The 26,376-nt window shown below is 38.1% G+C and overlaps 1 protein-coding gene across 1 annotated transcript; it reads left to right on the forward strand.

The window, feature by feature from the left end:
• Positions 1-965: 965 nt before the first annotated feature.
• Positions 966-24,745, forward strand: LOC135463833 (lysophospholipid acyltransferase 6-like). Its single transcript, XM_064741279.1, has 12 exons — positions 966-1,069; positions 7,346-7,491; positions 8,345-8,515; positions 9,265-9,375; positions 12,718-12,844; positions 13,959-14,009; positions 14,736-14,826; positions 15,148-15,249; positions 17,220-17,323; positions 18,345-18,545; positions 21,145-21,296; positions 22,953-24,745. The coding sequence occupies exons 1-12, from the start codon at positions 989-991 to the stop codon at positions 23,065-23,067; spliced, it is 1,452 nt and encodes a 483-aa protein (XP_064597349.1). The 5' UTR covers positions 966-988; the 3' UTR covers positions 23,068-24,745.
• The last annotated feature ends 1,631 nt before the right edge of the window (positions 24,746-26,376 follow it).

Here is a 26,376-nt window from a genome sequence, read left to right on the forward strand (position 1 = left end):
CCAAGCTATTGTGTACTTCCCTTTCAAAGACATTTGGAGTCACCGCACCTTTTGTAAATAGAGGTAAAACACTGCCACAGTGCTTGTAGCCACCTTGGTACATATACATGGTGTTGGAAAATTTTGCCAAAGACTCCACATTTTTATAATGCATACGTAGATTTAAAGGGAATATATATTCATTTATTTCTGTGATTTGTGTTTGACGCCGTTCTCAAGAATATTTCACGAATGCGAAGACGGTCAGCAAAATAGTGGACGGAAACTTTGCAGATCCCGGAGGATACCGGTACATGGAGCACATTCTTATGAATTAAAACGAAACAGTTCAGGTGTCTTTATTTCTTGATATCATTTACATATTAGGCCTATTTATTCTCTGTTCTTCTTGCAAAAATAAATAAATAAATAAATAAATAAAAAACGTGACCTTAACATGAATAATTCTTGAGTGTCGCATTAAATTTATTTATTTATTTCATTTGCGACGAATATTTCACTTTTCACTACGTCGGTTTGCATTATGAAAAGCGGACAGAGGCCTCAGGGTGATGGAAAACTTTGGTGGGCGTGAACTCACAGCAACCATATTGGTGAGAGGATTCTTGGTCAAGTGTCAGTGACCCCCGCCCCCTCCCCACCTATTTTTTACATAATAATTTAAAACCTTTCCATTTCTTTTTTTTTTTTTTTTTTTTTTTTTTTTTTTTTTTTTTTACATTTGAACAAACGGACGAAAAACGGCATTTACTGCAGCTACAAAATTGTCTGAAACCTTTAAAGAGAATTGTTTGCAAATATGTCATAAACCACGTGGTTTTGTTTACGTCGCCATCTTGACCGCGGTGCATTGTGGGGAGATGCTGGGTAACCCGGTTCGCGACAGGAAAAGCGTTTTGCAGTCAGGTCCAGCGAGGAAATTTGGCTGTGTTTTGTTTTTTTTTTAACTGAGCATTTTGGCTCATAGATGCAGGGCTGACGGTCCAGGATGGTGATGAAAAGCAACTTTTACGCAGGCTCCCGACTTTTTACGCCCATATCGGACGTAGTCGGCCTGCCGATCGACAAGGTAAACTTCATTTGGGATGTTGTTGTTGTTTCATATTGTTGCTGTTTTCTGTTTGGATCTTTTGTACCAGTGCTGTACGCTGTCAAGACTTTCTTACACTGATGATTATTTGATTAAGGGCGAGGGTGCATGATTTGAAAACAGTAGCAATCTTCACTGAAACCTCCCACCTGTAATTTAACCTGAGTTACTAAGGAATCATTAGTGAGTTCTTATTGTTCACCTGTTCGACAGAGAGTAGTAAGACAGTCGACTTCAGGTATTTGTACAAGCACCATATTACAATTTATATTGATAACTGCGCAGTGAAAGCTCCAGTGACCTAAAAGCCATAGTCATTTCTGATTTGTCATTTCTCTTTTTCCCCTCGACCGTAAACCTATAATTTATTTACACCCCCCTATGCAATATTCAAACAGGACATGTGCCACTGGCACTATTAGAGGGCTAGTATGAGAGCTACATTATGTAATATTACAAAGGCTACATGAATATACATGTACATATATACATATATAGATGCAGTACTGAAGCTCTTCTATGGCAGGCTGATGAACAGAGAACCACAGAGTGAAAGGTGACAGAATTGGTCGGGTAACTTAGCTATTTAGATACGGATTCTTGGTTAACATTTCCAGCAAAAGTAAAAGCCTGCTTTTCATCAACATTAAAGTCCCATCTTGCATTGCCTTTCAAGGTATAGTTATAATTCATACACAACAGCATCGTATGCTAATATTTATGCTACCACGAGGGGTCTCTGTGGCTCAGTTGGTTAGTGTGCTAGCGCACCATAATGACCCAGAGGTCTCTCACCAATGCGGTCGATGTGAGTTCAAGTCCAGTTCATGCTGGCTTTCTCTCTGGCCATACGTGGGAAGGTCTGCTAGTAACGTGCAGATGGTTGTGGGTTTCCTCCCAGGCTCTGGCCAGTTTCCTCCCACCATAATGCTGGTCACCATCGCATAAATGAAATATTCTTGAGTACGGCGTAAAACACCAATCAAATAAATAAATAAATAAATTATACTACCATGACTTCTAGCGAGGTAGGCCTGTTCCTTGTTGCAATATACATAGCTCATGTATCTAGATCGAGTACTGCAGCCATGAGAGTTACAATGTGAAAGTCTCCCTAAAATCTTTCTGATTAAAGACGTTTCTAGGTAAATATTTTCAAAAAATACCATGCTGGAAAGCAAAAGTTTTAATTACAGACCACAGAGTATATACAGACTTAGCGATGCCAAATGATTTCACTAACAAGCTCTTGTTTTCATCTTTATGACATTTATGCTGTATTTCAAAACATGTTGTTGCTGTTGTCTTCAGTCTGAACTATGATCAAAAATAAAATCATAACCATTAAAAGAACAAGCTTGTCACTGGGATTTTTGACCTCAGTCAGTCTGTATATACACTCTGGACTCTCAGTACAACTTTTGCTTTGCACCGTGACTTATTTTTGAAGATATTTACAGATAAATCTCCACAATCAGAAAGTTGATATTTTAACTAAAATAAGATCTTGCATAATAGAAGATTATTATAATATATGTATCACAAGTGTTAAAATTTTGGTAAATGACTTTCAAATGTCACTCTTCCATAAATGTGCTTTGCATTGTGCATAAATCCATATAATGATCTAATACGTGTATCAAGGGATATTTTCTGGCAACAAAGTCGGACATGCCAAAGGGGAAGCGTCTGATTCTGTTTATGGGACCCAAAATTAATCTAGATTAGGCCTAGATGTATTCAACTTTTGATTAACACGTGATGCAGTATGCAAGTTAATGTATGACTTTATGACTCCATTAATCTAACAGATTTGTCAAGCTTGGTAACTGTTGTACATTAGTAGTAGCCAGCAGTTCAAAAACTTTTTTTCTATTTGAATTGACAGCATAATACTGGAAATGTATTTCTCTCTATAATTTTTATACAATGAACAAACAAGTAGACAACATTACAAGTACAACATTGTCTTTTGTCAACAGAAAATTTATTATGTATGGAATGAATTTGGAAATTGTACAATTGTATACCACTCCTATTCATTACGACACATGCTTCAGTGTATTAACACTGTGTATGTCACTGTGTTGTGACAACAAAATGTTTCACTAAGCTGTCGCACATATCTGTTCGTACTTTCAAAGGTTTTAATGAAGAAACATTCCGATTATGAGTGTGTGAGCGCTTGGGGTTTAACACGGTACTTAACAATTTTTCAGTCATATGATGATGGTATCCTTAGGGCGCGTGTAATGTGCCTCCTTAATGCAGGAGGATGGATTTCCACTGCTCTTTTTATCTTGAGCTGCTACCCAAGGCGAGTAAGCGGCACCACCGAAGCCGTTATACTGATATGGGTTAACCAGTTGTTGCACTATCCCCTTCATGCTGAATGCCAAGTAAGGAAGTTAGAACTTCCTCTTTTAAGGTCTGTGACTTGACCCAGGATTGACCCTGGATCTACCGCTCCCGAAGCGCTCTACCGCTCCCGAAGCGCTCTACCAACTGTGCTATCTGAGCCGGTCTGCTCAGAGGAATGCTATGACTCAAATGCCACCCACCCAGAGCCATTATACTGATATCGGTCAACCAGTCGTTGTACTATCCTCTTCATGCTGACATTCTGATTTTGTATACTTGTTTTACTATGTAATTATTCAGTGAAAGCTATGATATTGTGATGATTTGGCTTACATTTAACATCTAGTTTCACAATTTACCCATTTCTGTATTATAATTTATGTCACAGGCTGCCAGAGGTAAGCAGACTTCATAATTTGCCCTACTTATAGATTGGTAGGCAGATTTGTCTCCAAACATGAGGGAGATGTGTACATATACAACCAGGTGTATGTATGATTTGGTAAACGACCTAAAATTTTGTCCCAAAAATTGGATTTTTAGAGACAAATGAATGTCTTAAAATATTACTTTTTGTGCTGAGACTTGTAGTTTACTCTCCAAATAAACCCCAAATAACCTCTGTAAGATCTATACAACTCTGAAAAGCAGGTAAAATGATCGTTGTTATGAACGAAATTTGAAAAACAGAACAAAACACAAAAATGATTCAAAATATCAGATGAAAGAGCGTGGAAAGTTAATTGCAAATGTAATGTCTAATATTTTTTTCGTCTATTTTTTCTTCCAAAGAAAAGGGTATTTGAAAATATTTTTGTATGGTGAATATTTGGGACCACCTTTTGGTACCTATCGTCCTTGCATTATAATGCTCTATATAGGGATGTGATGGCGTGCCCCCCTTAAACAACTTAGTTTCAAATGTCTTTTCTCATTGAAGAAAATTGCCCAGAAAGTGTTTATCACCACATATATAACTAACAGTTTCAAACTCTTTCATCTAACGTCATGTAATTTTTATGTTTTCTCCACCTAGTTCAAATTATTTACCACATGTACATGTATGTGTACATACTATAATTGCACTAAAAAGTAGTCCAGAAAAGAGCAGTTTTGAAGCCAGATAATAGTCATAAATATTACTAATGGTGATAAAACCTACATTTTTCAGTAGTATATTATTTGACCTACATGTAATCCAAGTAAACCTTAAAAAACTATTTTGAGTTAAATGTAAAGCAGAAAAAGGTAAAAAAAAAAAAAAACACCCCAAAAAACAAACACCAAAACTTTTTTATGGCCGAGATTTTAAGTGAAGTTCAGTACAGTATTTGGAATAGCCTCCTGGGCTTCATGTTACATGTGTCTGTATTGAGGAGTTCATTATGTAGTCATGTGTGTATGTACTTAAACAAACACGGCAGATTATCCTGCAAGAATAGGAAGATGTGACAAATTTATATGTTGTTCTAATAATGAAGTCTATTGATAATGTCAACATTAAATCTGTCCCAGTCATGAAAAATGGACACACTCCAGTGTTAACTGTTATGCGGCTGGAGTTTGTGAGTATTGTCTTGATGTTATTGAATAAATGAGTATTCATTTGGACAGAAATATGGATATTTGACCCTGGAAATCATTGTAACCATTTGGAAATCACAGTAAATCCCATGCACGTGTAGGGTTGTTATTATTCATAGGTATTGTTGAACTAAAAAACTATGTTATGTGAATTGTTTAAAGGCAGATTGAACTCCTGGTGGGTGATTATTAAATGGTTTAGAACTGCTGTAGCGGTGTTGGTTGTGTAAACCGATGCTGCTAAACCTTCTTTTGTACCTCGTCAAATCCATTGAATCCTCGGTCAAGGAATTTAATGAGGCGTGAAATAAGGTTCAGGTTAGATATCAAACACCAAGATTTTGACAAGGTGCCAAACAAGGTTCAGCGCCTTTGGGTTACACAACAGACACCTAGGCAAAGGTGTTAAAGTCTGTTCTGCCCCAAAAAATTAAGGAAATGAGGCAAAACTGCATATTTCACGTAGCTTTTTTCTTCCGTCCTCTTTCATTCTCTCCACAGAAGTCATGCATTTTAGCCCAATCAGCGGCGAGCTTAGCCATTGAACTTGACTTAGATACATCATAGCTGCGTATGCATGACGTCGTGTTTTATTATTGCATGATGTAAGACAGTAAAAGCTTACCGTACATGTATAATGACGTCATACCACTGAGCTCAGGTTGGAACGTCATGAAACAAAGGTTTCTTTTTCCTAGCTATGGCATCGAGGTATAAAATATCAAAAATGTCAAAACAAAGGCGATATATATATAAAGTGTGCGAAGTAACACTTTTATCACTGAAGGAAATTCCGATAGTTTGCCTTTATATAAATCATAAAAGCAAATATAACAAATAAACAAACTCAACTTCTTTTATTTGCATTAGCGTGAATAGTTGACATATCGGTGTATGCAAATTAGTTCATTTGTTACCTTGGTCATATTTTTGGCAACTTGTTGTTACTTTTTTAAGCAAATAATGAGAAAATATGTTAAGGCATTTGGATGATAATTTTGCTCGGGCAGAGCATAATATACAGGTCTATTCGCCAGGGCTCTGTTTGGAATTGGGGCCTCCGTGGCTCAGTCGGTTAGCGCGCTAGCGCAGCGTAATGAACCTGGAGCCTCTCACCAATGCGGTCGCTGTGAGTTCAAGTCCAGCCCATGCTGGCTTCCTCTCCGGCCGTAAGTGGGAAGGTCTGCCAGCAACCTGCGGATGGTGGTGGGTTTCGCCCAGGCTCTGCCCGGTTTCCACCCACCCTAATGCTGGCCGCCGTCGTATAAGTGAAATATTCTTGAGTATGGCGTAAAACACCAATCAAATAAAATAAATAAATCTATTTGGAATTACATGTAATCCCTTTGATCTTTTTCCTAATTTGCAGCCACAAATGCCCCCAACTGGGAACTAATTTCCCAAAATGTACACTAGCTTGACTGTAAATACTTTTTGAACAATGGGTCTAGTGTGAGGTGTAACATGACAAATGAAGTTTTGTGTGTGTTTGATTATGGTTAACATAAATAAGGAAATCAGTATTGTCCCTTTTCTTGTAGTATGTGAATTTGTACATTTACCTTACTTGGAAAAGTAGGCAGGATCGTTCAGACTGTCCAGCTTAACTGATTTCATACGTGCACATATTCATGAGATTTTTCTGAGGCTACAGTGCCCTTAATTTCACATCTGCACTGTACATGTATAATACCTTTGATTGAAGATTAAAGGCCCGTGTTCAAACCCGACCAGGGAATTTGTAGATTCTAACCCTCTTATCCTGTGTGCAGCCTTAGTGACAATAAGCAGTCAGCAAGCTTTTGTGGCCGTTTCTGCCGTCTAATGCTTGTTGAAGACCACTTGTCCTTCACCAGTGTGGTGTACATATCTGTATGTTTGGGAAAGTTCGTCAGTAATTGCTGAAGGTCAGTGGTTTAACCTAAGTGCTTTGGTTCCCTCCATTCAAAAACTCGCCACCGTGATATGTACAAGTGAAAATTCTTCAGTATGTGGTTAAACAGCATTTAAATACATGAATAAATCTAATACATGTAGTCCTCGAACAAGATCAAATACATAAATAAATCAAGTCCTGTCATTCTTGAGCAAAGATCAGCAGTGATCATTCCTGAAAAACTTGGTAGGATAATCCTGATGAACTGAAGGATTAATCCTGCACAAATGCTCAGCACCTCTTTATCTGCATGATGCACATGTATGTGTATCATCTGTGTTTCAGATTAGCTTCTTGGTGTGTCAAATTGTAGCACTGGGGCTGACCATCCTGTTCCGCATCGACTTTCAACTACATGTACATCTGTGTTTCAGATGAACTTCTTGGTGTGTCAAATCGCAGCGCTGGGGCTGGCCATCCCATTTCGCACATACCTGTCGCCCTCCAAAACCAGCCCTAAGATCCGCCATTGTGTTGAGCTTGTCACTGGCCTCCTTCTGGCCGGTTTTTGTTTCGGATAGTAAGTTCTCTTTTGCATGTAGAACTAACCTTGTGGTTTGTCAACCCTGTTCACTGTGCTCAGAAGCTTGGCATCCATTTTTTAGGCCATAATTAAAAATATGTTAATGAATGCCCGACCCACCCTTCTATAGTTGGACATACTCTTAAATTTTTATTATGCTTTTTGATGAAATTTCTTTTTCTGTTTTTCTCTTAATGTTCATATCCTATAACCCATTCTTTTCAATTAGCCTGAATAAAGTTTACTGACCGACCTACCCTTTTTTTCTGTCATAGGGGTTGGTGCTTTGTTGGCAAGAAACGATTCACAATAATTGTATCACCATTAAAGTGCCTTTACATCGTTTGAGATACATATTCTTATCAGTACCTCGACCAGTATGGCATACAGATTTCTTTCTGCAGGTGAAAAATCAAATACCAATGCTTGCCAAAGGCCAGTGGTTTACTCCTGGCACCTCCTCCTCCCATACAACTGAATGCCGTAGAATATAAAGAAAGATTACAACTCACTGACACGCGTGTAACAGATTGCCAATAAACTGTGGAGAAGTAAATCACCAAATTTTGGCAAGCTACTATCAAACTTTCCCACTTGTGACATACTTCTTATTGGTGGAGGTCAACTACTCTCTGGCAAATTTCATGCAGAACTGCAAAAGAACGCTTCATGCCACCAAACCCTTGAAAACAATGAAGAGACAGTAATGTTGAAATTCTCGGTCAGAGAACGGGATTGAACCCAGAATGTGGGTGTTTGAAAGGCAAGCATGTTAACCAAGCCTCCACAACCTTCCTGAGTTGGTAATTCATTGTAAATTACACTTTCACTTTCACGTTTGTCTTTTCAGTCAAGTGTTACACCTCATCGTGCCCTCCAGTGCCAGCTATGCCATCATGAAGTTTGTGAACTGTCGAATCTCGCACAAAGTGGTGTTTGTGGTTGTCCTGGGTTATCTCTCTGTGGCTCACATCTACCGGCAGATTTATGACTACGGGGGCTACACACTTGACATCACAGGGTACTCTTTTATTCCTCTTACATACAAAGTGTATACTATGTAGTTTGTTAGGTTTAAGTGCAAATTAAGCTTTAGTTTTCCAGGCTGATTTTTAAAAAAAATAACATAATGAAGTTAAGAGACCTGGGTTTTATCCCGGGTCATGTCACAAAGACTTAACACTCAGCTAACAGGTTAGGGCAAGGAAACATGACTGGTTGGCCCAGTGTCAGTATAATGTGACTGAGTGGGATACATACATGTACATGTTAGTCTGTTGACGGTTTCGGTTGCCTAACAGTTAGAGGATCTGCCTCCAAGTTGGGAGACCCAAGGATCAAATCCGGGTCAGGTCACATCAAAGACTGTGAAAATGGTACTTGCTTCTGCCTCACATAGCGTTCAGCACTGAGAGACTAGAGAAAGAAAACAGGACTGGTTGGCCCAGTGTCAGTATAGTGTGACTGGGTGAGGTGTCATGTCTGGTGTCTTCAGTATGATACTACAGTGGCAGAGCACTTTGGCGGCATGGACTTGCCCTTCCATAAGAAGACACAGTACATATACACACACACCTAATGACTCCTCGTCGTCACATGACTGAAATATTGCTAAGTGCAACATTAAACCCCAAGCATTCATTCATCCATTCATTCCAACAGTAGGCACATGCATGTATATGATGCCATTGTATAAGTGAAAACTGCTAGAGAATGGCTGTCTCGCTGACCAGCTGACCTCTCTTGTATTTCTGGGTGTGTTCTCTACAGGCCTCTGATGATCATGACCCAGAAGTTGACCAGTATGGCGTTCAGCCTCAGTGACGGCATGCTGGACGACAACACCAAACTCACGGAGGATCAGCGCAATCAGGCCATCAGGTAACTGACACATTTATCTCCCCTCCCTGCTCCCTCCCACTTAAAGAAAAAGAAAGTTACAGATGACTGGAAACTACGTAAAAATACTTTCATTTATTTTTTCAGATGTTTTTAAGAGTGTTGAAAGGCATTTAAATATTTGAATACTATGGTGGGCTTTATGGGCCATACTGACGATATCGAGGAACATCACCTTTTTTCCTGATGTTCACCAGAAGGAAGGAATTTTTGGGAACATTTTTCAGTAATCTTGTAGTCATGGGTAAAAAGAGTTATCCAACTTTCAGTGTCATGCTTAAAGCTGGGTAAACTTCCTGTGACGTCAGAGTTCTTAACCTCTGATAGAATGGCCCATAAAGCCCACCTTAGAATTCACATGTTTGAGCACTTTAACTCTTTAACTCACAAAAATATAAAAAAATAAATGACTATTGATGCATAGTTTTAAGTGGTCTATTTTGGAGATGCCTGCTTCAGTTTTTAGAAGTCTTTTTCTTTAACCAACTATGCACATGTATATAATACATAGTGATATGCATGTGTTGTGATTGTACTTTATGGTGTAAAACACCAAAGGAAAAAAATAAAGAAACAAATGATTCTGTTGACTATACGTACCCACGCAATATGCTCGTGTATTAAATTTATCGTTTTTGAGAGCATTTCTTTAATTCGTGAATTTCTTTAATTCTTCAACTGTTTTGCATGTTTACAATGCGTTTATTCATGCATTTTCTGAAGGTAATACTTGATGTAGACTGATAAAATTATGTTTTTTGTGAATCCCTGAAGTTGGCCAATCCAAGCAATGTAGTTTTATCGCAATAATCAAATTAAAATGTTGGTTAGAGCTCTAGCGCAGCGTAATGACCCAGAAGCCTCTCACCAATGCTGTCGCTGTGAGTTCAAGTCCAGCTCATGCTGGCTTCCTCTCTGGCCGTAAGTGGGAAGGTCTTTCAGCAACCTGCTGAAGGTCGTCGGTTTCCTCCCACCATAATGCTGGCCGCCGTCGTATAAGTGAAATATTTTTGAGGAAGGTGCTAAACATCAATCAAATAAATAAATAAATAAATAAATCAAATTAAAATGTGGATAAATTGCACTGAGAAGTTGTTCTTTGATATACGAAAAAAGGTTGAGGAATTAGGGTAAGGTAGCACAGCTTTAATCTATAGTTTCTGAACTGATTTTTGAACATTTGTAATATACCTGGTGACATATTGTACTCTGCTCACGAGCTGCAGATTCTGATTCTGGAACGTTGTGCGTCACTGGTATGACTTTGCACTTCTACATGTACATACGAAGACACCCATGTAAAGGCACTTTGCACTCATGCTAATACAAAGAAATAGTTCAGTGACTCCTATTTTTTATTTGTTTTTCTACGTTTCCTGGATTAATCCTGTAAATTTTTAATTTCAACAAACTTGTGTGTGTTATAAGTGAAGTGAAAATCTATACATATAGATATATAGTGATGTTTTTAATAGTTGTGTGTAGTATGTCGGAGTAAAAGGATAATTATGAAGGCATTTCTTAATTGTTAATTAGTCAGAAAAGTATTTCAGTGACCCCCATTTACTTTTCTGTATTACTTGTTCTCACAAAAAATGCTGTCATTACACAATTGAAGAAAAGAAAAACCCTTAGCCTTACAGTGGGATGGTATATCAGCAACCTGTGGATGGTTTCCCTGGGCTGTGATTGGTTTCCTCGCGCCAAAAATCTCTGGCTGTCGTCGTAAAAGTGAAATATTGCTCAGAGAGCATATACTTACCTTAGATGGACAGCCAGTTAGTTTCACTCAATTAGTTTATATGTATAAATATATTGTAATGTTCAAGGACAAGCTACACAAAAGGTCCAAAGGGGAACAGAATCTGAATTGCAGTGCTTGTGCACTACCTAGGCGTTTCATGAGCACACATACACTGATAATTGTGATGTAATAAAGCGCTCACCTGGGGACCCCATGACGTCGGTGGTTAGCATGCCAGCTCGGCCGATGACCCAGGAGCCTTTCACCAATGTGACTGTTGTTAGTTCAAATCCAACCCATGCTGGCTTCTCCTCTGCCCATACATGTGAAGGTCTGCCAGCAACCTGCAGATGGTTGTGGGTTTCAACAGGGGTCTGCCCGGTTTCTTCCCATAATAATGCTGACCTATGCCATAGAAGTGAAATATTCTTGAGTAAGGCGTAAAACACAGTTCAGATAAATCAGGATAGTTCATAGCTTTGCACCGTATTGTTAATGACGGCAAAGAATTTTAAGGGTTGCCCATTATCTAAGAAAGATGTTACAAGATGTTTATGGGATGTTAGTCTGATGGGATGTTATGGGACATTGACTGCACAGAGAGAAAATACTTACCTACCTTAAGTGGACTGCTAGTTGGTCATTTTGACCCATTTTGCAAAGATGTACAATTTGATTGGCTAAAAAAGTTCTGCTGCATGTTGTTGTTGTCATTGCTGAATCATTAGAACTCTTTTGAACATGAAAACAAGAAAAGTATGTCAAATGCAGTAGCTTATTCAAGGCAGATTGATTAATCAGAAGCCTAGAATTTTCTCTGAATCGTGCTAAAGTACCGTACCTGTACAGCTTGTGAACTGATGGATGGAGAGTTAATACAGAGTGAAAACTGACGTACACTGTATATAACCATTGTAGGTCATGATGTTAAAAAAAGCTAGGATAAAAATGATTTCATTTAAAATACATTGTTATTATGTACTAAAGGTGAAGAAAACATAAAAATGATGCCAAAATCAGATGAAAGAACGTCAGAACTTAATTGCAAATATGATATTTTTTGGGATTTTTTTGAGAGAAAAAGGCATTTAAAAATATTTTTGTGTGGTGTGTATTTGGGACTAATTTTTGGTACTTATCATTGTTGCATAATAATGTTTTAAATAAGGATGTGATGCTTGTCTGATAAATTTATTTGAATGTAGATTTGTTGTTTATATTGAAACATATGCATTTAACCTTAATTATGATAATATTTATGAACATATTAAAAGTTTAAATATAATCCAGGTTGAAGTTTAATACATTTGTTAGCTGAAAAGAACAGATTCTAGTGCAAAAATCCTCATTTATGACAATATTAAACAAAGACTATAAATACCAAAAGGTGGTCCCAAATGCCCGCCATACAAAATTTTTTTTGAAGTGTCTTTTTCTCCTTATTTAGACCACATTTAGGGAATAACTTTTCGCGCTCTTTCATCTGAATTTATGTCATTTTTATGGTTTCTCCACCTTTAAATGGACATTTGGTTATCTCTACCTTCAGATTTGGTTTGATGGATGGGTTTTGGTTTCAGGAAGTTACCCGGCCTCTTGGAGTTTTTCAGCTTTTTGTTCTGTTTCCATGGTATCATGTGCGGTCCTCTGTGTTTTTACCGGGATTACATCGCTTTTATCGAGGGAACGAATTATACACCTCCGAAGGTACTTGTAGGCAGTTATCTCCCTTTGAGAAGTTCATAGTAATATGAAAAACTTAAGATAATTCGGTCTCAAAAAAAAAAAAACAACCTTTTTATAAGATATTTTCATTTGTGGCATTTCTTGGTAAGGAAAAAATGTAAAAAAAAAAAAATAGCAGAATTCAAAATATTTTCCGGACAGATCTTCTTCCACTGATTCTTAAAAGTACATGTACTTGAAATTTGTTGAAAGAGTTGTGTTGAATGAATTTTGGGAAGTTTTCAAAGTTCAGTGTCATATAATATCATTATGTATTCAAAATGATTGGTCCTTGAAAGTGCTTGGAAAACATTATGCCTTCTTATATGCAGGCCACAGTAATTTGAATTTCTTGTTTTATGAGCAGAATGAATCTTTTTCTTAATGTTGCTGTACGATATAAAAATGAAAATAAATTTGTTTGAAATTTGATTTGAGATTTGATTTTTTTCCTGTTGAAGACATATTTACGTGATCTGAATGCCTTGAAAAGTAGAAAAAGAATAAAGAAAGCAAGGGATTTTCAGTTTTATTTATATTCCATTTTTCGATTTTTATTCTTGGCTCACACGTAAAACACAAAATACAGTTCACCTACATTCAAAATTTTATAGGTTCTTGTCTTTTTATACCTTTCTTTCACCTAAGCATTCTGAAAGTCTACATATTACATGCGTTTAAATATTTTCTTGATGGTGTTTCTGGAAAAAGCAGTTAAAGCTTACACTCCTTTCGTTTGGTTCCAGGACCTTGTAATTGTGTTGGTATTGTCTCAGCCATGAGTCTTGATGATTCTGAACTTATATTCAATGGTGTGTTCCGTTGGTTAGCTCCCTAGCGCAGCGTAATGACCCAGGAGCCCTCACCAATGCGGTCGCTGTGAGTTCAAGTCCAGCTCATGCAGGCTTCCTCTCTGGTTGTACGTGTTAAGGTCTTCCAGCACCCTGTGGATGGTCATGTGTTTCCCCCGGGCACTGCCTGGTTTCCACCCACCATAATGCTGGCCATCGTCGTATAAGTGAAATATTCTTGAGTACGGCGTAAAACACCAATAAATAAATAAATAAATATTCAATTATGTTCTTTTTCCATGCAGCCAAAAAATGGAAATGATGTTAAAATTCAGGCAGAGCCTCCATCACCCAAGGTAAGTCTGTGTGTTTGTCAGTCTGTGTATTTGTCAGTCTTTGTATCTGTCAGTCTGTGTGTCTGTTAGTCTGTGTGTCTGACAGCCTGTGTGTCTGTCAGTCTGTGTGTCTGTTAGTCTGTGTTTCTGTCAGCCTGTGCGTCTGTCAGTCTGTGTGTCTGTCAGTCTGTGTATTTGTCAGTCTGTGTATTTGTCAGTCTGTGTATTTGTCAGTCTGTGTTTCTGTCAGTCTGTGTATCTGTTAGTCTGTGCGTCTGTCAGTCTGTGCGTCTGTGTATCTGTCACTTTCTGTGTCTGTCAGTCTGTGTGTCTGGCAATCATAAAATGTTTTTATTCAGGCTTTTACAAGACGAGGTGAAGACAAAACCGAGTTGAGGCTCTTGCGAACTAACGCACATGCTGACAAGGCTGTAGAGCCAACTGACCCGGCTGTGCGAGATGTGTATTCAGTCTAGCTAGTAGTGTAAAATCTCGCTTTTTAGCAGCTTTAACTTCACAATAATGAGTTACACATGAAGTTTTGGCATGTGCTGCTTAATACAGTATCAGCCAATATAGTTACATTTTGGTCAATTTGTTACATTGGTAACAAATAGCCATTTAAATGTAGTCTCCCCTGTTACAGTGGCAAAAACTCACTTAACATCCTAATCATCGAGTTACGTGTAACAAGTATTAGCAACAAGTTTCTCACTGCAGTAACAGTCATGTTGTCAATGTTTCCAGGGTCCTGTGATTGAGAAGTTGACCATTGCCGCAGTCTGTGGCCTCCTCATGATGTTTGTTGTACCTTATTTTCCCCCCGAAAGACTTACAAGTAAGTTGACGTGCAAAAATTTCTTACAAGACTTTTTAAAAGATGTTTCATTTTCTACCTCAGTGTGCAACCAAGTATGTTTTCAAACTTTCATACTCATCAGAGACATGAGAGAGGTTAAAAATTGGGAATGTGTTATTGTTTGTCCTCCACAAGGACACAATCGCGATGTATAGCTATTATAAAACTGGTGTAGAAGACGTTGTGAAGACAATCAAACAAACTTTTTGATATTATAAACAATCGTGACAATCTTCTACTTTCATTTTTTTTTTTTTTTTTTTTTGTGTTTGATTACCAACCCACTGTTCTTTTTTGCAGCCAGAGAATATCTTGAAGAGACAACGTTTTTACAGAGATCTATTTTCTTGCTCATCTGTGGTACCTTGGCCAGATGTCAGTACTACTTTGCCTGGGTGTCATGTAAGGGTTTGTTTTCTCATTCTTTTTGGTGTTGAGACTTGTTATGTGCTCGTTCTCAGTGTTTTTTCTCATTTTGATTCTTGTGGTTATTGTTACAAAAGATAGTAGTAAAAGAAAACTGAAGAATTTTGCCAGTGTACTATTAATCAAGGAAAAAAAAAAGAAAACAACAGATGTCTGATCTAGTCACAGGATGTAACATACATCCCCTAATTTTTCAGCCTTTCCAACCTCCTCAGTAACCAATATTTTGAAACATTCTGAGAGAACTTTGGGGTTTAGAGAAATAATAGTTTTCTGAAGCTGTTACCTTTAGTGACACGACAAATCATTGTTACATTGTATTTTCATAAAAAGTGTATGCATAAACTTCACTGAAAAGAGGGCTTTAGTGGGTGAAAAGATTTACAGTATGTGTATTTCAAAATTGCGCCCCCTCGCCCCCCATACTCTAGAGAGAAAATGCCACCCCCCCCCCCAACCAAAAATAACTGACATTGATTTCTATAAAATTACAACAATGTTTTATAGAAATACTTGATTTGAGGCAAAAGTTGGGGTCATAAACTGTATCTTTTCCGTGTATGTACGAGTTAGAGGTGACTGTAGTTCTTCGACCCTTTTGGATGGATGCAAGGTTTTTATTTTTAGCATATTCTGAAGGTGTTGTTCTTTTTAGAATGGTAAAATTATCCTTACAGAAATATCCAACCAAGGGTAAAATTATAATATTATACGCTCAGTGGTACGTGATCGACTCTTCAAAAAGGCCCCGACTGAAATTAATTTTTCGTGTTTTTTCAGATGCCAATTTTTATTTATTTTATTTCATTTAATTACTTGTTTTTAGGGGTTTTTTTGTCGGCCGTTTGAAACGTCCCTCTGTTTACAGGTGACAGGCTTTCTTTTTGAGATGTAAAATTTGTCTCCTGCTGTTAATGCAAAGCTGGCCTTGTAGCACTTTGACGGGTATACGGTATGTGATATCAAGTAGATGAAGATTCCCTTCAAGTGTTTTCACTGGTATTCATTTGGATACCCGTAAAGTAGTGTTGCCATCTTTTTTGGGGGATGTATACTTTACTGAACTGGCCAGTGTTCTTGTGTTCCCATAGGGAGAGGAGATTTCAAATAAATTACTCATCGTGTGAGATAATCATTGTAAAATGTTCAAGGAGATCTCAAAGTAAACATTGCAGCTGTCAGCGTCTTACAGCGGCAAAATATAGAATTCTCCGTGATCCAATTGTTTTTCCTACGCTATACCTTAACAATTCACTCCTAATCTCGCGAAATTGAATTGCTGAGAATTGCTGCGTTATCAAAGAATCCCCAACAGAGCCCCATTTACATGTTGGCATCCACCATTGTGTTTCTCTTATTTCACACATATCAGTTGTCAATCAGGTGTGTTTATACCTTCACTCCCTGTCAAAACTTTATGTGGGGGAGCATGTAGCTGGGAATATGTAGCGGAGAAAACGACGAGCGATAGTTGATTCTTGAACAAGGCAGATCGATTCTTTTTCAAGAATCAGCTGTTGTATGTTATTTCTCCTACATAAAGAGGTTTGTAGTAACGTAACAACTATTGATTTTTATTCAAGAATTGCGCGGTGTCATTTCAAGCAAATAATAAAAAAAAACTGTTACATCACAATTGGCGTCAGTGAATGCTCTTCCGTGCCCGCTAAACCGCATTATTTGCGTAGTGGAATATAATATGTAACATGGTTGATCTTTCGTTACAGTGTTACATGAAGTTGTAGTGTAACAGCATTAGAACTTTTTGGTGGGGGGTGGAGTGGGGGGGGGGTAAGACCCGAAAGATACATGTAGCTAGTACATTGTATTGAGGGAACTGAATAAATGTGTGGAAAAGCCTGTAACCAGGGTGTTACAGTACGTATAGATTAGATTAACATCTAGGAGAATATGCACCTATTATCGTGTGTCCTCTACTGTTGTAGCGGATGCACTCAATAACGCCGCTGGCCTGGGCTTCTCGGGGTATGATGAGGAAGGAAAAGAAAAGTGGGACCTGATTAACAACGTGGATATTTACAGATTAGAGGTGAGATGATTCGAACAGCCAAGTGTCTGGTAGAATCTGGTTCATTTAGAGAACGGACTGGTGGCAGAAAACCCTCCCATTACCACAACATACGATCAAGTGACTTCTTTTTTGTTTTGCCGAGTACGACCTACTGTCATGCCAGATTTCTCCGTGTTTAGTGGTTTATATACAAAGATGGCTCAGCACAAAACTCAGCAGCAGTCGGAGTATAAAGTGGGTCACATTAAAACATTTTCAATCATTTTAATACGATAAATACTGTAGTACAGGTACAAATCTTATATTTACTGAAAGTCAAAAATTCAGGCAGGTTGGCTTACTTGCCTTCGGTAAGTCATGTTAGTGAAGCAGCACTAGATAAAAGAGCGTTGGAAATCCGTCCCGCAACATGGAGGCACATCACACATACATGCACTGTAAGGATTCCTTTGTTGTCATATGGCTGAAAAATTGTTAAGTACGACGTTAAACTTCAAGCACCCACTCACTCACTCACTCTCTGGGTAAGAAGAAAAGAAAAAAAATCTGTGTCCATGGTGAAATCGCTAAGATCTTGACACTCAGGTTTCTTTTCCTCATAAATCTACATGACCTCTATTCTGTAAGTGAAAAATTCTTATGTGTAAGTACCCAAATTCTTCTAATTTTTGGGACAGATATTAGTAGTGTTGAATGTAGAATATTACATTTTCTTTACCAGCCTTTTGGAAATGTAAGGAAATAAGTGTGTTAGCAATTAGATGGTCTTACCATGTGAAAAAAAAGAAGTTCAATATTCCTGTTACAATTACGTGTATATTGGCTTAAATGAGCACACCAGGTGTCCGCAAAATTAGAAGAAACAGGGTTCATCACAGATTTGTAACTTGTAAGATGGATGTTACAGTGTTGCACATTTTTCTTGATTCAGACGAATGCGTCTCGGTTTTCACTTTTTCATAATGAGGTCCTGGCTTTCTAGGAAATTGCCTGTGCGATATTTGGACTTTTGCGACAGTTTCTGATGTCTTATTTTTAGATGGCCACAAGCTTGAAGGTCAACATAGACTGCTGGAATAAGATGACGCTGATCTGGTTACGTCGGGTCGTTTATGACCGCTCACCCAGAGCCTACAGCACATTGACCGTGTTTGCCGTCAGCGCCATCTGGCATGGCTTCTACCCAGGCTACTACTTGACCTTTGGCTCAGCTGCTCTCTGTACTGTAGCAGCAAGATTGGTGAGTTCTGCCTGGTTGTCTGCCCCTGAATGCATGGTGGTCCAGCTTAGCTGCTCTCTGTACTGTAGCAGCAAGATTGGTGAGTTCTGCCTGGTTGTCTGCCCCTGAATGCATGGTGGTCCAGCTCAGCTGCTCTCTGTACTGTAGCAGCAAGATTGGTGAGTTCTGCCTGGTTGTCTGCCCCTGAATGCATGGTGGTTTAGCTCAGCTGCTCTCTGTACTGTAGCAGCAAGATTGGTGAGTTCTGCCTGGTTGTCTGCCCCTGAATGCATGGTGGTCCAGCTCAGCTGCTCTCTGTACTGTAGCAGCAAGATTGGTGAGTTCTTCGTGGTTGTCTGCCCCTGAATGCATGGTGGTCCAGCTCAGCTGCTCTCTGTACTGTAGCAGCAAAATTGGTGAGTTCTGCCTGGTTGTCTGCCCCTGAATGCATGGTGGTCCAGCTCAGCTGCTCTCTGTACTGTAGCAGCAAGATTGGTGAGTTCTTCGTGGTTATCTGCCCCTGAATGCATGGTGGTCCACTCCTGAATTGGACATAGGGTTTGTTTAGATTGGACGATGGCTTAAAAGGAAAGACAACAAATAATGTAACTCCAGTTATTTCAGATGAGGGATGGGAACATACCTTAAAGGTGGAGAAATTTTTCTTTAAGGAGAAAAAGACACTTGAAAATATTAAACCTTAATTTGGATCATATTTATATTTTTAATATGTTCATAAATGTCATCATAATTTAGGTTAAATGCATATGTTTCGATATAAACAACAAATTTACATTGAAATAAATTTATTAGACAAGCATCACATCCTTATTTATAACATTATTATGCAACAATGATAAATACCAAAATTCCGTCCCAAATACCCACCATACAAAAAAAAAAAAAATTTCAAATACCCTTCTCTCTTGAAAAAAAAAAAATCCCCAAAAATATTAAAGATCATAATTGGAAATAAGTTTTGACGCTCTTTCATATGATTTTAACATCATTTTTATGTTTTCTTTTTTCTGATGTGCTTGGTACATGTACCCCTGTAAATCCACTTTTAATCAGGAGGTCTTACATGGTTTTGGGATGGGTCAAGTTGACGTGGTTGAAGCTACTGGAAACACTTATTTATTTATTTGATTGGTGTTTTATACCATACTCAAGAATATTTAACTTCTACGACAGCGGCCAGCATCATGGTGGAAGGAAACTGGGCAGAGCCCAGGGGAAACCCACAACCTTCTGCAGGTTGCTGACAAACCTTACCACATACGGCCGGAGAGAAGCCAGCGTGAGCTGGACTTGAACTCACCGCCACCGCTGGAAAAACTATGTGACATGACTCATACCCCACGGTTATATGTTTGAAAGGCGAAACAGAGTTCAGGTGATGTAAGCAGAAATAGTTGTACCCTTGGTTTATAGAGATAACTTGTACCTGATTGGTAAAAACTGATAATATGGTGGAGCTTTCAATTGTTTCATTTTACATGACTCTGCTTACTTTGAACTTTGGTATCTCTGTTGTGCTACATGAGAAAAAGCTTGAAGTTATGCTTGTTAGACTTCACTTAGGATACTTCATCTATGCGTATGATGTAGGGTTATTGTCTTTTGTTTCAATGGACTGATTTATACAGAGTTGGCATGAAGATGTTAAGTGGAAAATAAGCTACTGCCATGCGCAAAACAAACTTTGGGAAGCAGGTCGAATTGGCCGAATGTTTAAGTCTGGAAGAGGGAATTTGTGGATTCCTCAGCTCTCGGTAAACATGATGCTTTGTTGGCGGTCACCAGCTTTTGTGGGGTCGTTGCGTAGTGTAAAGTTTGTTGAAGACCTCTGATATGATGTGCATATGTGTATGTCATACATGGTATAGATCATCAATAACTGGCTAAGGGTGACAAGAAATGTTTGTGGATATTTCCAGTCCTCTTGTAATGTCTCAGTTTTATCTGTTTTAGGGGAAGAGGAATGTCGAGGGATATTTTTGGTCCTCCCATAAAGTGTCAGTTTTGTCCGTTTTAGGTGAGGAGGAACGGCCAGGGATATTTCAAGACCTCCTGTAATGTCTCTGTTTTGTCCGTTTTAGGTGAGGAGGAATGTCCAGGGATGTTTCAAGACCTCCTGTAACGTCTCTGTTTTTGTCTGTTTTAGGTGAGAAGGAATGTCCAGGGATATTTCAAGACCTCTCTTAGCGTCTCATTTTTGTCTGTTTTAGGTGAAGAGAAATGTTGAGGGATATTTTCAGTCCTCCCATAAAGTGTCAGCTTTGTCTGTTTTAGGTGAGGAGGAATGTCCAGGGATATTTCAAGACCTCCTGTAATGTCTCTGTTTTGTCTGTTTTAGGTGAGAAGGAATGTCCAGGGATATTTCAAGACCTCCTGTACTGTCTCTGTTTTTGTCTGTTTTAGGTGAGAAGGAATGTGCGGGGATATTTCAAGACCTCCTGTAATGTCTCTGTTTTTGTCTGTTTTAGGTGAGAAGGAATGTGCGGGGATATTTCAAAACCTCCTGTAATGTCTCTGTTTTTGTCTGTTTCAGGTGAGAAGGAATGTCCGGGTATATTTCAAGACCTCGTGTAACGTCTCTTTTTTTTGTCTGTTTCAGGTGAGAAGGAATGTCCGGGGATATTTCCAGTCCTCCCCGAGCCTCGCCTTCTTCTATGACTGCGTGACCTTCATGTTTACTCGCATTGTCAATGTCTATTTAGCAGTACCCTTTCTTATACTGGAATTGGTCCCTTGTCTGCAGTTGTTTTGGTAAGTTAAATAGAAAAGAACCCCTTGTCTGGTTTTGGTAAGTTATATAGAAAGAACCCCTTGTTTGCAGTTGTTTTAGCAAGTGAAATGGAAAAGAATCCCTTGTTTGCAGTTGTTTTGGTAAGTTATATAGAAAGGAACCCTTTGTCTGCAGTTGTTTTGGTAAGTTATATAGAAAAGAACCCCTTGTCTGCAGTTGTTTTGGCAAGTGAAATAGAAAGGAACCCTTTGTCTGCAGTTGTTTTGGTAAGTTATATAGAAAAGAACCCCCGTTCTCACTGCATAATTGTTGGGTCTTGGTGACAATAAACTGTTGAACACGACGCTCGCTGGGAAGTGTGCACAGTCTAATGTTTGTTTAAGATCACTTGTTATCCACCAATATTGTGTGCATACTTGTACATGACATACGGGGAAGATTGTTATTAACTTGCCTGGTTTTTTCTCCTCACCTGTGAAACAGACCACCATCATAGAAATGAAACATTCTTGGGTATGGCGTTAAACAAGTATCCCATAAATATACATGTATGAATTAAAAGAAATAGGTACTCTGATATCAGCAATAGCTCAGGGTCACAAAATGCTGTTTTATTATGGTACTAAAGATGAAAATGTTAAAATGCTTCCATCCAGTTATCATAGGCAGTTTGACTATGTAGGTGTAATAGTTGAAATGAAATATGCTGTTGCCTATAGTCCATTACAAAGCAACATGTTGAAACATTTTCTAGGCTTAGTAACAGGCCCCAAAGATAGAAAATAACTAGCAAAGCAACATTGTCCAGGGTACTGATCTTCAGGTTATAGGTTTTTGATGGCGTGTATTTTTAGTGTCTTCCAATTTGACAAAAATCATAAAATTGACTTCAAATAAAATTTCGTCCTCAAAAGTGCATTTTTAGGGGTCAATAAAACAACATTAAATATTATTTTTTGGTGATGAAACTTACAATTTTCCATCAGTATATCATCCCGTCTTGCAAGCAAACTGCAAAACACTTTTCTAAAATCAATAAAATCGAGTTGGTCATGGATAAAATTTATGGTCATTTAGCGTGTATCTTGTATTTAGTAGATGACCCAAAATTTTCTCCTTGGCTAAGTTACTCATTTTTCCGGATTCCGACAGTTCTGTTTATCTTATTAAGATGTAATTGAGGTGTGTTTAGAAGGTTGGATGTACAAACAAGAAAAACAGGAATCCAACAAGAAAGACAGGAAAAAGGGTTATTTTATAACGTTTATTTTCCCATAAAAATTCACTTTCTTGGAAGAAATTTTAGGGAAGTTACAGCACTGTATACGGCAAGGTGACCTAAAATTTGGCCAGTATTTCTAAGATTAATAAATCTAAATTAATAGAATCAAGCAAAATGAGTAACATTTGTGGTGGCCAAAATTTTAGATCACTTACCTTATAAACCTGTGTTTGACTGCCCCATATGTGGCCGTCCTAAAAAGTTCCCTATTGGGTGTAACCCAACCCAATCAGGAAAAATGGTTTCAGTGAATAGGGGATTGTTCTAATGCCAAAAATTTTAAGGAAAATTAACTCCGAGAGAAGTCATTTACTGCATTTACATATAAATACCTTGAGCTTATCACATGTATAAGTGTGATTCTTTATTATCTATGTTTCTATTTCTGTTTCAGGGCTTTTTATGCCTGGGTACATTTTGGCAGCTTGGGAATTATTATTTTCTTTATGCTTATCTGGCCGAAATTCACTAAAAGGAAGTCACCAAAACTGGAGGAGAAAACACAGTGAGAGTGTATTGCGTTTGGAAGTTGTGTCGCCAATATTTGACAGTTTCAACATGGAGAGAAAGTGAACAAAAACTGTATACACTGGAAAGCAAATCCAGTTAACATCACTTGACATTTTGTGAAACAAAGTGCAGAAATACTCAAAGAGATATATTTTAGAACTTTCTCAGGTGTGGAATTTTCTAAGTTCCGTCTAATTTGTGTGCCCTGTCATGGTATGGAATCTCTGGTAACCATGGTAACAAGTTTATATTTGGTCTCAGGCAGCCATCTTTAAAAATATCCACCATTTGGGATTTTTTTTTTTTTTTTCTCCATAACTTGGCTGTGATTGGCTGCTCTGAGGTGACCAACACCAGGGTGATTTATGTGAGTTATACTCTTTGTGATGCTCATTGGCCACCTACTTGTACAGTACTTGTGACAAGTGTTTTAATTGGCTATGCTGTAATAATCTTGTGTGTATATGTGTGTGGGTTTTTTTTTCTGCATATACTTATTTATACACTGACATGATAGTTTTATTTTGATGATGGAGCTGGAAATCAAAATTGTTTTAAGACCAATTGGTAATTTTAAAACATTGTATAATAGCCTTTGCTGGATCTACTGGTTTAGAGAAAACCAGTCAACATGCAGCTCAAAACACCTGTAGTTGATTCGTTAGTGTTTGGCAGATCTGGTCATGGACAACCACAACGACACATGGCAGCATCAGAGTTAGCTCATGCCTTTCTTTAGGCCTCACAAAACCCATTCTTATATCCTGGATAGTGTGTAGGACCATCCTTGTTGTTCACGACGTGACTTGCTCATTTCACCTTATTCTGAGAGTTCTTTTGAGTTCACAAAGGTGTTTAGTAGCCCGAAAATCTGGTCTAGTAAAGGATGGTTTTTATGACACGCGGAGACGGCTAGCCGCCCTATGAATGGTCATTACTCAGCGTTACAGCTGGATTCTTGGCTAGGTGTTTGGAGGTTTGTTTGATGATATCATATTGAAAGGGGCCTGCGGGGTTCAGTTGGTTAGCGCGCTAGCACAGCGTAATGACCCAGGAGTCTCTCACCAATGCGGTCGCTCTGAGTTCAAGTCCAGCTCTTGCTGGCTTCCTCTCCAGCCGTAAGTGGGAAGGTCTGTCAGCAACCTGCGGATGGTCATGGGTTTCCCCTGCGCTCTGCCCGGTTTCCTCCCACCATAATGCTGGCCGCCGTTGTATAAGTGAAATATTCTTGAGTACAGCGTAAAGCACCAATCAAATAAATAAATAAAAAAATCATACTGAAAAAATGTAAGTTTCTGCGGAAGAAGTAATATTTTATGGCATAACCCCAATGTTATAAACCATTCATTATCTTCATCTATGTATTAAATAGTAATATCTCCATCTAATCAGGTTAATAGACAAATATAGCATCTAAATTAAAAAAGTGCGCTTTTTAAAATTAAAATGATATATTTACATAGAGGGATGTATGGAATGGTTTATTATGTTAGGCGTTTTGTAGTCGTTAAAGCCATACGTGAGAGTTACACATGAATGCCAGTGGTTATGACCATGGTTATGACTATTGCCCTTAATAAATCCTGGATATACATACATGTGTTACCAGTTCTCTTTAAAAACCAGAAAAAAAAAAAAAGAAAACACATTTAAAGGCAAGGCACAAAAAAATGTGGAAGATGCAATATGAAGCAAAATTGCTTTTTTTGTTTTTTTTTTTCTTTCAATATTTAAAACAAACGTGTTGACTGACATTTGCTTGCTGTCATTTTCCTAATAGGTGTGTTCATTGGTGGAGAATACATTTTAGAACTGTGTAGATAAACACGTAAACACACGTATAGAAATATGTGATAGCTGTATATATACGTAAATGTGAACTACTGTATAGTGTACAGGATATGTGAACTTGCATGTACATATACACAGTCTAAATAGTATACACATGTATAGATATATATATATATACATACACATATATATAAGAAAAAATTCGACATAATAATAATAATAGTTTTTGACTGTCCATAGTTTGCTTGGACTGTACATTTTAGCATGTGATAGAAGTAAGTGTTTTATCGACAGGCATTGAGGAAGTTTTGTGTTACTTGTATTACATTAGTTAGTTGCTATAGTATATGTGAATGTGATGTTGTGCTCGGAGGTAGATGTAGTTGTAGGTAATTGTTAATAGGACTGAATCAGAGATGTTTTGGGTGATGTTGTGATATTTTACCATTATTGCTCTGGCTACAGAGTATGTGTAAGTACGTCACTTCCTCAAAAAAAAAACACACACACACACACATCAACATAACACATTTATGGGCTATTGAATGAGTTTGGTACAAGCTTGTTCACGCTTCGGCACCACCCCAAAATAGAGTGAGTCCAGTCAAAAGTGTACCCTAAGTCTTCTGATTTTGGGGACAGATATTAAAAGTAGAAAATTACATTTCTTTACCAGCCTTTTGGAAAAGTAAAGATATGAGTACGTTGTTCATTAGACGGTCTAACAGACCATGTGAGAGAAAAACAACTCTAATCCTGCGACAGTTACATGTATATTGGCTAAAAAGAGCAGATCAGGTGTCCCAAAAATGAGAATATCTTTGATAGATCAGTGTCTCAGGTCAGCGGTGTCGTTAACAGTGACTATAAAATCATGCCTGTTAGCCGTGTTAGTTTGCAAGAGCCCCTACCTTATGTCACCTGAACATGCGTGAGCTTGCAGGCCTCAGAAAATGCTAATTCAGCTTATTTAACCAGTGGCGCAGTGAAATACACTGATTTGGCTTACAGTTAACTCAATGGATTTATGCTGTTTGTTGAAGTCAGGCTATCATTGCTCAGCTACCCTGATATAATTTCTGTTTTATCAAAGCACACACATTTGCCACTGGACAACTGGGTTGTAATGAAGGAGAGATGTAAGCAGGAAAAATTCTGACATATCTGTCAAGTTCGGCCAAAGGAAATTATCATTGTTGTATGGTTAGAAAGATGAAGTAAGGATGAAACTATAAAATGACTCCGTTTGTTTGAACTGCTCTGGATGAATAACACTGAATGTTGTACGTTTGGATGGACGCCCTGTAGATTCTGTCCTAGGCTTGAGTCATTTCAGTCATGTGATGAATCAATACATAACAAAAGCCACCTCTGGGGCTGATAAAACAGGTTAGTAAACCTCTGTGTGATTTTAGCTGATCGAAATTTGCCTTTTGTTAACATTGTAACAGTTGATCATTGTTTTTGGGTTTTTTTTTTTTTTATTGCATTTCACGCCTGTATTGAGTTAGAACTAC

The sequence above is a fragment of the Liolophura sinensis genome, chromosome 3 (assembly GCF_032854445.1).
Source record: "Liolophura sinensis isolate JHLJ2023 chromosome 3, CUHK_Ljap_v2, whole genome shotgun sequence".
Lineage (NCBI taxonomy): Eukaryota > Metazoa > Mollusca > Polyplacophora > Chitonida > Chitonidae > Liolophura > Liolophura sinensis.